At 35.2% G+C, this 14,266-nt stretch overlaps 1 protein-coding gene across 17 annotated transcripts in view; it reads left to right on the top strand.

Annotated features, from left to right (window-relative positions):
* The window catches only part of LOC107863758 (probable polygalacturonase), a 32,505-nt gene extending 18,680 nt beyond the window's left edge, over positions 1–13,825 (top strand). For 6 of the 17 annotated variants that reach the window (XR_007052940.1, XR_007052941.1, XR_007052942.1 and 3 more), the window contains one exon: positions 609–1,240. Coding sequence is in view for 9 of the 17 variants with exons in the window: in XM_047408065.1 (XP_047264021.1) it covers positions 609–620 (12 nt within the window). In the remaining 8 variants the exon portion in view is untranslated. Of the gene's footprint in view, positions 1–608; positions 1,241–2,112; positions 4,917–6,674; positions 7,252–8,709; positions 9,138–13,467 lie in introns of those variants that run through there. The other 11 variants (XR_007052939.1, XR_007052935.1, XR_007052937.1 and 8 more) reach the window with 6 other exon arrangements.
* The last annotated feature ends 441 nt before the right edge of the window (positions 13,826–14,266 follow it).

The raw sequence follows: 14,266 nt of genomic DNA, 5'->3' as shown, positions 1-14,266 counted from the left end.
ATTCACCAAGACTCTAAATAAGTCGTATAGTGCTTCCCATAACCAAACAATTGTGGCGCCCAAATATTTCTTCCTTGACCACGACTAGCAACCTACGTGTCATAATGAAACCTTACTAGCCATAGTATGTGACTCATAGGGTCAAAAATGAGGGATCCTTGAGTTACTCTTCACACTATTAATGTTGGGTGTATTTATGCACTCTAGTGTTACTATTCTAGCTTATTTAGCCTTGTTTTGAGGATAATTCACGTTCTTTGTGTGATAATATGATATAAACAAGAATATAAGTATCAAAGTGCGTAATTACAATGTTCAACATGTTTTCCAAACAAGTTTGTACTTAATTGAGTCATTTAGAGTTTAATTAAGAAAACTAGTTTTACTAGCTTGAGCTAGTTGTGTGTCTAGTAGGATTCATTTGATTCTAATGTATTAAATGTGTTGAAAATTGTTTAAATGTGTAGTTATGAGTAATGGATTAAGTTAAGAGTCGGAGCGATAAGTTGAAGATTATGGAAATTAGCCTTATCTTAGCTCTTGTTTTGATTCATAGTTGAGGATATTGCATTTTTATGATCTCTAATTTGTGGTGTGTGATGATATAGGAAGCTTTGTGAGATGAATATGGTTATATATTGATGATTTATAGGCTGGAATTCCATTTAAAATACACAACAAAAGGTATGGATAATAGGAGGAACGTTCAATACTTAACCAAAATTAAGGATGCAAATTCCAGTGAATCAATGCGTTGGAGCTGCGATACATCACCTAGTTGACTGGGACAGAAAATGTGACTCGATTCTTAATTGACTTGAATAGTCAATGTGCCGCACTACATTGTACAAGAACGACAAAAAAAAGTACAAACGGAATCCTATATAGTTAGGTATTAGTCCACTAAATATACATTACATTTTACACAGTATGAGGCAGCTGGTGGGAATCTCTTTGAAATCACCTAATATATTGTAATCCTATAAGGATCAGGAGTATTTTATTATAAATACACACTTTGGGATAATTCTTGAACAATCTTGGTCTGTTCTTGGACAGTTTGGACATAGTGGAATAGTATGGAGGAAGCTGCACGTTCTTTTTGTTTTTTATCATCTTTAATTAGTTTTTAATTATACCATAACTTACATTCAATTATTTGGATCAGGATTATGAATATTATTAGATAAATTCCTCTTTTCGGGCTTAAAGCCAAGAACATGAGTACTATTATTTTGAATTAATTTCATTTAATTTTGCTTATCATTATTGGTTGTTTGTTTATTCTTGATTTAATTATTTGATGAATTGATCTCCCAAAAAATATATCAGTTTTCTACCTATTGATCTCGGGAGACGGAATAGGGAGATAGAACATGGGAATAAACAAAGTAGGGTTTGTATTCTTTTATAAAATAAGGAATTTAAATTAGCGTCTAGGACAGGGATGTACGTAGATGCCTTACTTGATTCAAATGTATGATGATGGCTTAAAGAACTTAAATGGATTATTACATCTCCGCTCAATGATGTATTTATAATGTCCAAATTAGGTAAATGGTTAGAGGTTGGGAGACGATGATCATGCAATTAATCCTATGAATCAACATCCAAGATAAACGCATTAACGAAAGAATTTCAATAACATAGTATGATTGTTTGAAGTTCTTTAATCCTAGGTTTTACTCCATTGATTTTTTCAAGACTTTAATTTATTCATTATTTACTTTATTTGCAATTTACAATAATCAAAACTCTTTTTGGTTACTCTTGCACCAAGTTAATCTAAACAATTAACTTGAATTGGATCATTATTTGAAAAAGTTCCTGTGGGATCGACATTCGGATTTCTTGAAGGCCACATTACTACTTGATAATACGACATACACTTGTGTGTTCTCTTAGGCTCTATCAAGTTTTTGGCATTATTGTCGGGGACTTGTTATTTGAAAACTGTTTATTTTAGTTTTGCATTTTGGATTTCTTTGGTGTTTTTACACTTGGTGTCGGTTCTATTTTTGAAGGAAACATCTTTCAAAGTAGTAAGATGGCAAGGGATTAGGATTTAGTTAAACCAAGTTCTGAACCTGAGCAATTTTTCCATCAATACAGGAGAGAAGAAAATCTTCTCCCTAAAATTCCGCAAATCGAAGAAGATCAAGAGAATACTACCATCATGGCTGATGAATAGGCAACCCACAGGATAGTTAGAGAAGTGAAAATCCAACTTCTAACAAATTTGACCTCCCCATTTCAGAAGCCGATAGCAGGAGGCAATTTCAAGCTTAAACATAATATGGTACTACTTCTAATCAGCAGTGGACAGTTCACAGGGCTTTCTCATAAAGATCCACATGTCTACTTGTGGAATTCTGTTGAACTCAATGATACATACATTCTCATGAGTGTGAATGCAGATAATATGAAGAAAACTCTGTTCCCCTTTTCACTGTTTAGGGAAGCAAAAAAATGGTTGAATGCGGAACTGAAAAACTCAATCACCTTATGGGATGACATGGCAATAAAATTCCTTATTCAATTTTTCCCATCTGGTAAGACTGCGAGACTTCACAGTGACATGGTGTGCTTCAAACAGCATTCATATGAGAATATTTAACATGCTTTAGAGCATTCAAGGCTCTTCTTTGGAACTGTCCACACCATCAATAGTCCAACGAGGTATTTGCTCATACTTTTGTAAAGGCTCTTGATCAAATTACAAAAATTTTGCTAGATTCAGCTGCAGGTGGTCATTCTCTTTAGATGGCGTATGATGAGCTGTACACTCTATTGAACCACATATCTCAAGGGAACCCAAAATGGCATTCAAACTTAAGGAGTTCCACAAAAAGAATTATAGGTGTATTAGTGGTGGACCAATTCACAACATTATTAGCTAAGGTTGTGGAATTTGATAAACACTCAGTTTAGCAGTCTAAAAGTTAGAACTCTACAGCGTACTATAATAGTTAATGCAATTCATAAAACTAATTATTGTTGTGAGGTCTTTGGAAATAGTGGCCATTCTGCGACCATGTTTTCTTCAAATCTGGAATCGGTAATGTATGTGGGCAATGCTCAAAGACCAAATTATGGTAATGCCTAAAACATGAAGTGACAGACTTAGCCTTGGAAGGCCCAACAACAGCAAATTCAGCAATCACATTCACAAGGAAATCAATAACCTAGCAACTTGGAAGAGATGATGAAGTAGGTTCAAGATAATCAAACACAGTTGGCTGCAGACGTAAAAAATTAGTAGGCTACCAGAGAAGCTTAGAGTAGCAATTGGGGTAGTTACAGTAGGCATTGAATACCAGGCCTTAAGGTGGGTTGCCAGCAGAGACAGAAAATCCAAAACAAGTTATGGCAATCACCTTGAGGAGTGGTAAGGATATTTTAGGAAAATCTCTAAAGGTAACTAATGAGGTGGATGCAGATTTGACTCCCCTACAAGTTAATCACAAAGTTTCTAAAAAGTCAAGGAAATCTGAGTACTCGAAATAAAAAGTTATTGAACATGGGAAGAAGATGCCGCCACTTTCTTTCCCTTAGAGAAAAATAAAAGCGGAGGAGGATGCAATGTTTAAGAAATTCTTTGGCACGTTCAGACAGCTTCACATTAACTTACCTTTGTTAGTTGTTTTACAGGGTATGCCAACGTACACTAAGTATTTTAGGGATGTGGTTGATAATAAGGTAAAGATGCAAGAGATTGAAAGAGTAGCACTCATTGAAGAGTATAACGCTGTAATAATACAAAATATGCCGAAAAAACTTAAGGACTAAGGAAAGTTTACTCTCCCCATACAAATTAGCAATAATGAGGTGGTTCAGGCACTTAGTGATTCAGGGAAGAGTATCTATATAATGCCCCTATCTCTGTTCAAGACATTAGGTTTGGGTCAGCCCAGACTGTGCACTGTACGTCTATAGCTGGTAGACGGATCCATTGCTTATCCGGAAGGAATCATTAAGGATGTACTCATAAAGGTTGGTACATTTGTTATTCCTATTGACTTTATTGTTCTAGACTTTCAGGAAGACGAACAAACCAATTATCTCAAGACGTCCATTCTTAACAACTGTAGAAGCATTGATTGATATAAGGGAAGGCACACTCATGATGTGGTTGGAGGATGAAGAGGCGGTATTTAAAGTTTATAAAGAACTCAACATAACGTCCTAATATAAAGAATTGTGTATAATTAATGTTATTAAAGGGGAAAAGTGTAGGGTGGCTAGTCTGCCAAAGGCCTCTTCTAACACCCTTATTGAGTAGCCAAAGCCTCTAATACCGCAGCCTGACATGATGCGAGTTGATGAGCCTGAAAAGGCTAAAGATAAAAAATCTGCTATACTTGAGACTTTACACCCAACAAGGGTGAAAAGAATAAGAAGATGGAGACCAAGTGTGAGAAGAGAAGAAAAGAGAATGGCTAAGTCGTTAGTTGGGTCGTGCGGCGACACTAAATCAGGAATTGCTAGGGAGGTAACCCAGTTGAGTAGGTATATTTTATTTTCAGTTTTTAGTTTTTATTTCACGTTGTTTTTTTTTGTTTTTGATTGAGTCACAGGTTATTAAGAAGTTTGAGTACCGAAAACTTGAACTAAGAGCAATGCAAAAACTGAGTGTGGGGTCCCCCAAATCTTTTTTATGCGAAAGATGCTACTAGCTAGGCCTAGAGGCCTCAGGGAGTATTTCTATCTCTTACTTTTAAGTTCACTTTGGGGACAAAATAGATTTTAAGTATGGGGTAGAGAAATTTCCAATTTTTGGCTAATTTGTAAAACTTTTTGTGTAAGATATTCTTGTTGGTACTATTTTTTATTACATGGGGCAAGTGTTTTAGTTGTATAAGCATGTTGAATTGTCTGAATTGCTACTTTTGAGACTCTTAGGCTCATGTTTATGACTCCTGTACCTGTTGGCTTAAATTGAATTCATGTTATTATTTGGTTTAGAGTCTATGATGATCCTATTGAGTTGAGCATGTGCCATGTCCGTGCAGGTTATTTGTATATTCCTTGTTACATGTGATATCTAGAACTTGCCCGGTGTATGTGCAAAGAGAAATAAAGAATGTGAGTTTAGGAGATGATTTAGGCATTTATTTGATAGCCTTGTTTTATACCTTTTTTTGACCGACCCTTGTGCAAAATTCTAGTTAAACTCCATTCATCCTTTAGCTTATTTTCTTTGGTAGCCTCATATGTAGCCTAATAACTTCTTTGTTAAACCTTAATTTGATCCAAAATCTCCTAGGCACTTTATTAAAAAATTAATTAAGGAGTTTGAGAAATAAGAAGAGAAAGGTGAAATTGATACCCCAAGGTTTTAGTTATTGGTGTTGATAATTGATGTGTAGTAGTTGGGGGTGATAGAAATTGAGCTATAAATATTACCATGATTGTGAAAAAGAAAAAGATTTTTTTAATTCATGTGGTAATAAACAATACTTCTACCATGTGTTTGTGAAAATGCTTAAAAGAGATGGGGCAATACAAAAGATTTGGGTAGATAAAATTGGTGTAAATTGGTTATTGGAGATTGGTTCTAAATATATAATGTAGTGTATTAAAGCGCTTAGAGAGGTTAGTCACTATTCCAAAATAGTTCCTACCCATCCCTTAGCCTACATTACAACTAGGAAAAGACCTAATTGATCCTAAGTTTCAACATTCTAATATTAGTGAAGCAATACTCTAAGGGCAAGCCTATGATTCATTATTTATAACTTGTGAATTCTTTGTGAGAGTTAGCGAAATTTGATTCTTGTACCCATTATGGTGTAAAATGCTTTTATGTATGTGATTATGGGTAACTCTCTTGTTGTAAGAGCACATGTTTGATTAATGTTGGTGAATTGTATGATGTTTTTATTGAGAAATATGCATGAGTTTTCCAATTGGTGAGTCAAATCTTGAGTCTAGGACGTTTTGGGGTAGTGTTCATGAGCTATCAATTGTGTAAATAACATCTTTAGTTTGGGAACTTGCATTCTGTGTAGTCATTGTAGTACTAGCTTGAGTGTCTTGCATTTAGTTAATGTGTGGAGTCTCCTCAAATTATTTTGCTTAGAGTAAAGAACTGTTCGAGGATGAACAAGGCTTTAAGTGTGGGGTGGTGATGTTGGGTGTATTTATGCACTCTAGTGTTACTATTCTAGCTTATTTAGCGTTGTTTTGAGGATAATTCATATTCTTTTTGTATTAATATGATATAAAAAAGCATATAAGTATCAAAATATGTGATTACAATGTTCAATGTGTTTTCCAAACAAGTTTGTACTTAATTGAGTCATTTAGAGTTCAATCAAGAAAACTAGTTTTACTAGCTTGAGCTAGTTGTGTGTCTAGTAGGATTCATTTGATTCTAATGTATTTAATGTTATCTAAATGGTTTAAATGTGTAATTATTTTTGTAATAACTTTTTTGCAATGGACAAAGTTTAATTGGACTAAGTTAATAATCGGAGCGATGAATTGAAGATCATGGAAATTAGACTTATCTTAGCTCTTGTTTGATTCATCCTTGAGGATATTGTGTTGTTATGATCTCTAATTTTGGTGTGTGATGATGTTGGAAGATTTGTGAGTTAAATATAGTGATATATTGATGATTAAAGGCTGAAAATTCATTTGAAATACACTACAAAATGCATGAATAATAGGAGGAACATTCAACACTTAACCAAAATTGAGGATACAAATTCTGGTGAATAACCAAAATTGAGGATACAAATTCTGGTGAATCAATGCATTGGAGATGCGACGCATAACCTAGTTGATGGGAACAGACAACACGACGTGATGCTCAATTTACTTGAATAGCCAACGCACTGCTCTACATTGTCCATGCACGGCAAAAAAGTACAATCTGAATCCTACATAGTTAGGTATTAGTCCACTACATATACATTACATTTCACACAGTATGAGGCGGATGGTGGGAATCTCTTGGAAATCACCTAATATATTGTAATCCTACAAGTATTAGGCATAGTTTATCATAAATACACACTTTGGGACAATTCTTGAACAATCTTGGAGAATTCTTGGACGGTTTGGATATAGTGGAATAGTGTGGAGGAGGCTGCATTAGCTTTAATTAGCTTTTAATTATATCATAACATGTATTTAATTATTTGGATAGTGATTATGAATATTATCGGCTAAACGCCCCCTTCCCGGGGTTAAATCCAAAAACATGAGTACTATTGTTTTAAATTAATTTCGTTTAATTTTGCTTATCATTATTGGTTGTTTGTTTATCCTTGATTTAATTATTTTATGGATTGATCACCTGAAAAATATATTAATTGTATACCTTTTGATCTTGCGAGAGGGAATAGGGAGATAAAACATGGGAATAAACAAAGTAGGGTATGTATTCTTTTATAAAATAAGGAATTCAAATTAGCGGCTAGGATAGGGATGTACGTAGATGCCTTACTTGATTCGAATGTAGAATGATAGCTTAAAGAATTTAATTCTATTATTACATCCCCACTCAATGATTTTATTGTAATATTCAAATTACGTAAACGTTTATAGGTCGGGAGACCATGATCATGCAATTAATCCTGCAAATCAACAATAAAGATGAGCGAATTAATGAAAGAAGTTCAATAACATAGTATGATTGTTCGAAGTACTTTAATCCTGGGCTTTACTCCATTGATTGTTTCAAGACTCTAATTTACGCATTGTTTACTTTATATTCAATTTACAATATTCAAAACTCTTTTTGGTTACTCTTGCACCAAGTTAATCTAAACCGTGAACTAGAATTGGATCATTGTTGAAACAAGTCCCAATGGGATCGACATTCGAATTTCTTGAAGGACACTTTACTACTTGATAAGACCACGTAAAATTGCGTGTGTGCTATCAACTACGAGTCGTGGATACAACTCATAGCCAGACATTACGAGTCATGAGGTGACCCATGACAACTTGGCGACTTTTTCTACACTTTTAAGTGGAGGCATTCTTGTCATTTCCCTCCTTCCCACGTATGATCCACATACATAAAACACCTAAAATGGGTTATTTCCATCACTTTAATAATCAAATATATTCTGTCTACTCTTTGAAATCCTTATTTAATGAACACCTAGGGTTTCACAGAAATTGGCAATTAGAGCTCTCAAGGGTTGGTTTCTCTCCAAAATTCTTGCTATCTTAGGAATGTAACTCTTCCCCAAAGTTTATTTAGGTAAAATCATGCATTTACAATTGTTATTCATTTGATTGAATTATGGGTTATGAATGGGGGTTGAGGGCTTTTGAGCCTTAATGAATGAATTATTTTTCCCATGATTTTTATGAATAATTCATGGTTTGAAATGATGGTTTTGAACTATTTGCGGTGCATGAGGGTGGTAAATTGGAATGAGGATCATAGATTTCCCCAAATTTATGGTTTTGAGTATTATACTTGGTATAACCTTAACCAAATCTTACAAAACTTGTTTTGAACATGACGGTATGCACATTGAACTACTTTTGGAACCATTGCATGATAATAAGAGGATATTGAAACATAATGGTTTTGATTTAATGAATAGAGGGAGTCGTGGCATTCCATTGATGAGTGTTGAATTTACCAATTATTTGCACTCATAATTCGTTAATGCTATCATGTTTTGAAGGAATAAATAAGACATAATCATGATTAAATATGCTAATATCCACATGTTGTAGGCACAAAATTGATGAGATGACAAGGAATAAATTGGAGCTAGAAAGGGGATCAAATGGAAGCAAAAGAGCGCAGCTGAAGACCTAGACCTGACATAGCCTCAGTTACTACTGTCGCGGTTTGAGGACTGTGATCTTGGTCAGTTAAGAAAGTCACCCTACCACAACCGCGTAGATCTGACCACGGTCATGGTAGCTGCGGTCGCTGTGAAGCTATGTGATCTTGGCCTAGTGGGATTAATGAGCAAAGGCATTTTGGTCAAATGGGACAGTTGATTAAAATTCCTATAAAAGAGTCAAATTATTTTACCCATAGATATTAGGAAATAGAGGATTTATTTTAAAATTGAAGGGAGGAAGTGAAGTCTATCTATACCCTTCTTTATTATGGATTCAATGAACAAATTTCTAGGTAGATTTCTTGTCTTTCATTTCATGAGTTGCTAATCTCTCTAGTCTTGGGATTATGCCAAACTAAAGTATATTTTTGTATGGGTGTTGATGTGTTTACATTATTTTCAGTTGTTGATTATGGATTTCACCATTGATTGAGCTTAATAGTTGGAGCTTGTGGGTTAAAACCCTAAATATCCAAATGGGTTTGATGGGTGAAAACCCCAAACTCTAGAAAACCTTCATCATCCTTGAAAGAGGGATGAGGGTGAACCTATGGGAGCCCATATCATATTTGAAAAAAAGCTATAGAGGGACAAGGAAATGGTGTACAATTAATTTTATGGTTTACTGCCATTTTCAATCCTAGAAATAAGTGCAAATGGAATGTAAGTCATGTCATGGACATCTTCCTAGAAATAGGGATGCCCGATTGAGGTTTCGGGTGACTATGGATGGAAAACTTGTTAGGTGCTCGAAAGAGCCAATGGGTGAAATCTTTGAGGTTTGGTTGAAAAACTAACCACAAATACTTTTGACCTATCCTATATCTTACTCAACAACTAGATGTCATGTTGAACCATCACTAACCTACACACTTTTTACCTTTAGGTAGACATAATCCCAAGATTTTCTCCAAACATGATTTTGAATCGAAAGTGTTATTGTGGCTTGTAGTGTGACTCAAGATTGACACAACTCAATTCCTAATAAAACCCCCAATTTACATTTCATGTTTCTTTTTGCATTCACTTTGGGTACCCTTTTTAGTAACTAGAGCACCCATAGGTCTAGAAGTTTAAATTCCACTCCCTGTGGATTCGAACCCAACACGAGGTGGGATATTACTATGTCCGCCTTACCCATAAAAATATAGGAGTGAGTTGAGCTTTATCAAAAAATGGAGCCGTTGCTGGGGAAAATTTTTGTTTGTTTAGTTAGTTTGGAGTTTTTGCTTACTTTGGTTCAAACTTGTAAATATTTGTTTGTTATTTTCTTTTGTTTCTTGTGTTAGGTATATTTTTAGTTTTGTTTATTTGGTACTATGGCATCTTGGAATTAATATGAGTTTGGTGGTTGGAAATCTTATCTTGATAATCAATGTCCATATTGTGGTGGACCCCACTTTTAGCAAAATTATAAATATGCTCCCCAGAATGAGATATGTGCACTATCTCGATCCTCTTAGGAGTATGATTTTTACGTATGTGGTGGTCGAGATGGACATCGGAGAGATTGTCCAAATGCCCCTTGCACTCATTATACTAACCCAAATGCTAGTTCTTTTTATGAGCTTGATAGGTCTTATGGTGAGAAAAAGGAAGAACAATGTGCCGGATATAATGGTGTTGAAGCAATGCTTCAACTTATCTTTGACCGGGTAGAAATTACGTGGGATAACATACAACTTATGCATCAAGACATAGGGGCTTGTAAAGAGGAAATCAAGAGGATAGAAGAAGTCGGTATGGAGGATAATCTTTCAAATACCATGGGTATGCCCACTCTTCCACATGAGCTCAATGTTGAAGAACCCTCGATGATTTCATAACAATCCGAACAAATCATGAAAGATGATGCCAAAATTGAGGAAATGGTACTAGAGTCGAAAGAAAAAGCTAACTAACTCCTTTGTGAAGACTCTAGCCCATTTCAAGATAAGAATGTCAAGAAGTATGCGACTTTAAAATTAAAGGAAAAACCTCACTCAACCTACTTTTCGACATTATTCTTGGCAGAGGTGATGAAAGTAGAACCACCCAAGAAAATGACAAACTTTGGGGATGAGGAGAAAAATCCCTATATTTTGGAGTTTGTCATTCCAAAAGGGCAAAAATAAGCCCACCACTTGAAGGTCAACAAATGCGAAATCCAAAGAGTGGCAAGTGGATTCTAGATGTTCTTGCCAATACCCAACGAGCTAATTAGGAAATATTATTTATAATTGGGTAAAAGATTTAAGTCTTAAAGTGGCATGATAGAACATGTGTCGTTATGCCATCACATTTGCTCATCGTCCCTCAAAGATCTAATGATCGAAAATTTAGCAGGAAATTTAAATCCTCTAAATGAAAACATAAATGAGGATAAAAAAGGTGTCATTTTGCGATGATAAATCAAGCGCTTGATGGGAGGCAACCCATCACTTTCATATTTTTATTTATTATTTTTTGAAATAATTCACATAATTTTCATGCCTTGCAGGTGCTATAAGAAGATTTGAAGAAAAAAATAGGGACAAACCAAGTTTAGAAATGTGGAATCCACGTATAATAATAGTGAAAAAAGGGGAGCAACGGTCCACAGGTACCACAATCGTGGCCTGAGGATTGCAATCGCGGTACCACTATCGCACCATTTATGTCACGATTGCTCCTCTTAAGTAATCTTTCATCATTGTTAATCAATGCAGTTTCAGGGAGCCCTTTTACCCTTCTTATGCTTTTGAGTTGTGTAGTGAGGTCACTATCAGCCTGGGATTTCGTGATCTCGCCCTTGTGTGAAGTACTTATTGGTTTGCAATTCTTGAATTTAGTTCATACGAAGCATGGAAATTTTATGAAATGATTATTTAAGTTTTTGTTTACTTTTACTCTTAATAATGATGGTGGACGAGCTTTTCCCTATGATGGATTGAGTAGCAACATTCTTAAGGGAAACTCGTTGTGATTAGCTCTTGAGCCTTAGATGCAGGGGAAGTCTGAGTACCTGTAGTATCAAGGCTATAAATGCTAGGGAAGTTTGAGTACCTGTGCCATTATGAATTTGGGATTGCTCTAATACTATTGGAGAAGTGTAGCCATAGGGTTGGTTAGCCCATATGAAGTAAAAACATGAGAGCAAGACTTAGGTTGTTGCCATGGTTAGCAAATTATGCATGGTGTTAATGCAAAGCAGACATCCCTCTCCGTCAAAATATTTTTGAAAATAAAGGACATGGATGTGCGTAGAATTATATCAATTCCTTTTCTCTTTTTGTGACTCAAAATTTTTTACTTGTGAAAATTGGTAGATACTCCATTTTTGTCTCTAGCGGGAAGGGCAATTGAGCCTCCTTGGCAAATTTACATTCCATGTGTGGTGAGCTTATTTGTTAGAATCTCATGTATATTTGTACTATCTAGAACTTGCCTCATTAGTCTCTTAAAACTAATTTTGATTGTAGTTGGCTGGGGAAATGATCTTAGGCCATCTTTGCAACTTTGGAAGTTTGAGTTAGCCTAAAAATCCTACCATTGCATAGATGTTATCCCTAGTCACCCACATTGAGAGTTTAGACTATTCTTTGGCAAAAAAATTACAAGTCGTGAGCTTTTCAATCTTTATCCTTCTTTTGAAACCTATCCTCCTTAAATTTAAAATTGTAACTAGAGGCTAAAAGCCTAAGTTGGGGGTGTTTATGATTGAAAAAAGAAATTTTGGGCCACGAAGTTTTAAGTTAGTGCCTAAGGGCTAAATTTTGATAACAAATGAATAGGAAAAAGAAGGGACCAAAGAAATAAAATAAAAGCATGAAATGTACAAGGCAAAAAGGTAAAAAGAAGATTCTTTCGACAAGATGGGTGAATCAAGGTAGTAAATGTAGGCACATTCTTAAAGAGTGAAAACAAAAGAAGTGGCCCATGGTCCAGAGTTGGATGAAAAAGTATAATATAGATGTTCAAGGATGGTATAGTCACTTTGTTCCCAAATAATTTCCTACCCTATCCCGAACCAACATTACAAGCTCAAAAAGCTCTTTGAGATCTCCAACCAAGTGAATTCATGATAGTGACAATTGAAAATAGGGGCAAGCCTATGGAGGGGTAATTGTTAGCATTGAGAGTTCTTGTGAGAGAGAGAGAGAGAGTTCTGTACTTAAATTCTTTGTTACATATTTGATAACTTGGTGTGCTGAATTATCTTTCTTGTGAGTAGGCATGTAACAAGTTAAGGTGGGTGATTTTGTTATCTCCCAAAAAATGAGGCAAAAATAGTTTAATGTAGTTGAGGTCAAAGAGGAGTCATTTCTTGAGTATTAGTGATTGTTGCATAATTGCACTTTGAAGTCCTTTGCATCCTTAAAAATTGCGCATTTTGTTGAGAGGTGTCGTCACAATAGTCTTGCCCATGTTTCTAGATCTATTTCAGGTATTAATAAAGTTGAAGTCATCATGATCATTTGGTTCATCTAATTTGGGCATAGAAGTGCATTGTCTCATGATAAAAATTAGTGTTGGTTGTGGATAAGCAAAGCTTTAAGTTGGGGAGTTGATGAGTGGTGAATTTACCACTCAACGACATGTAAATTAGCGCACACTACTATGCTCTAAAGGTATGAATGAGACTATTTTGAGATTTAAATGCACTAATTCACATGTTTTGCAGGTACAAAATTACTGATATGAGAAGAAGCAAAATGAGCTAAAAAAGAAGTGAAAAGGGAAGATAAGTGCAAAACCTGGGAAATCGTGTAGGTTGGGCCTTAGGTATCGAGATCGTGGGTTGGCCACCGCGACTGTGGTATGTCAAGAAAGTCATAAGGTCGTGATCACGTGAAGAATGCAATGATTATGGAGCCACGATAACATCTAAGCCAATGCGATTACGGTATAGCAAGATTTCTAGCCAGGTGAAAAATTGTCATTCCACACCACTAATCCAAATTCTTACAAAAATTTCTCTAAACCCTCATTATTTTATCCATCATTCTACAACCCTACCTCCCAACTTTAGTTTAAGGTTTTTGTAACTTCTTGGAGCTTAGAGCTAAATTTGCACTAATTGAGAGCTAAGAAGAAATTAAAGTTACCTCCAAGTGGAGAATTGACAAATCCCATTGAGGATTCATTCAAACTTAAAGTGTGGTTTGCATTCTCTTTACTTTTGATGAATTAATTTAATGGAGATTTTTGTTTTTTGTCATCATGAGTAGCTAGTTCTTCTTCTTGGGATTATATTAGAATATGGTGTAAATTGTGGGGGTTTTGATTTATATGTGCTTATGCTTGTTAGTTGGTGATGGGTTTGTAATGGCCCGAATCTGGTACCCGGAATGCTACACGGTGCTTATGACCCCGAAGGACCATAAGCTAACCCATGACTGATATCTGTACTTGTATACTGCATAAAATACTTTATAATGTGGAAACATGAACTGAAAGGCCATAAGGTTCAAAACTGTAAC

This window comes from Capsicum annuum, chromosome 3 (genome assembly GCF_002878395.1).
Source record: "Capsicum annuum cultivar UCD-10X-F1 chromosome 3, UCD10Xv1.1, whole genome shotgun sequence".
NCBI lineage: Eukaryota > Viridiplantae > Streptophyta > Magnoliopsida > Solanales > Solanaceae > Capsicum > Capsicum annuum.
The sequence above is the reverse complement of the archived record's forward strand: the minus strand, read 5'-3'. Positions and strand labels throughout refer to the sequence as shown.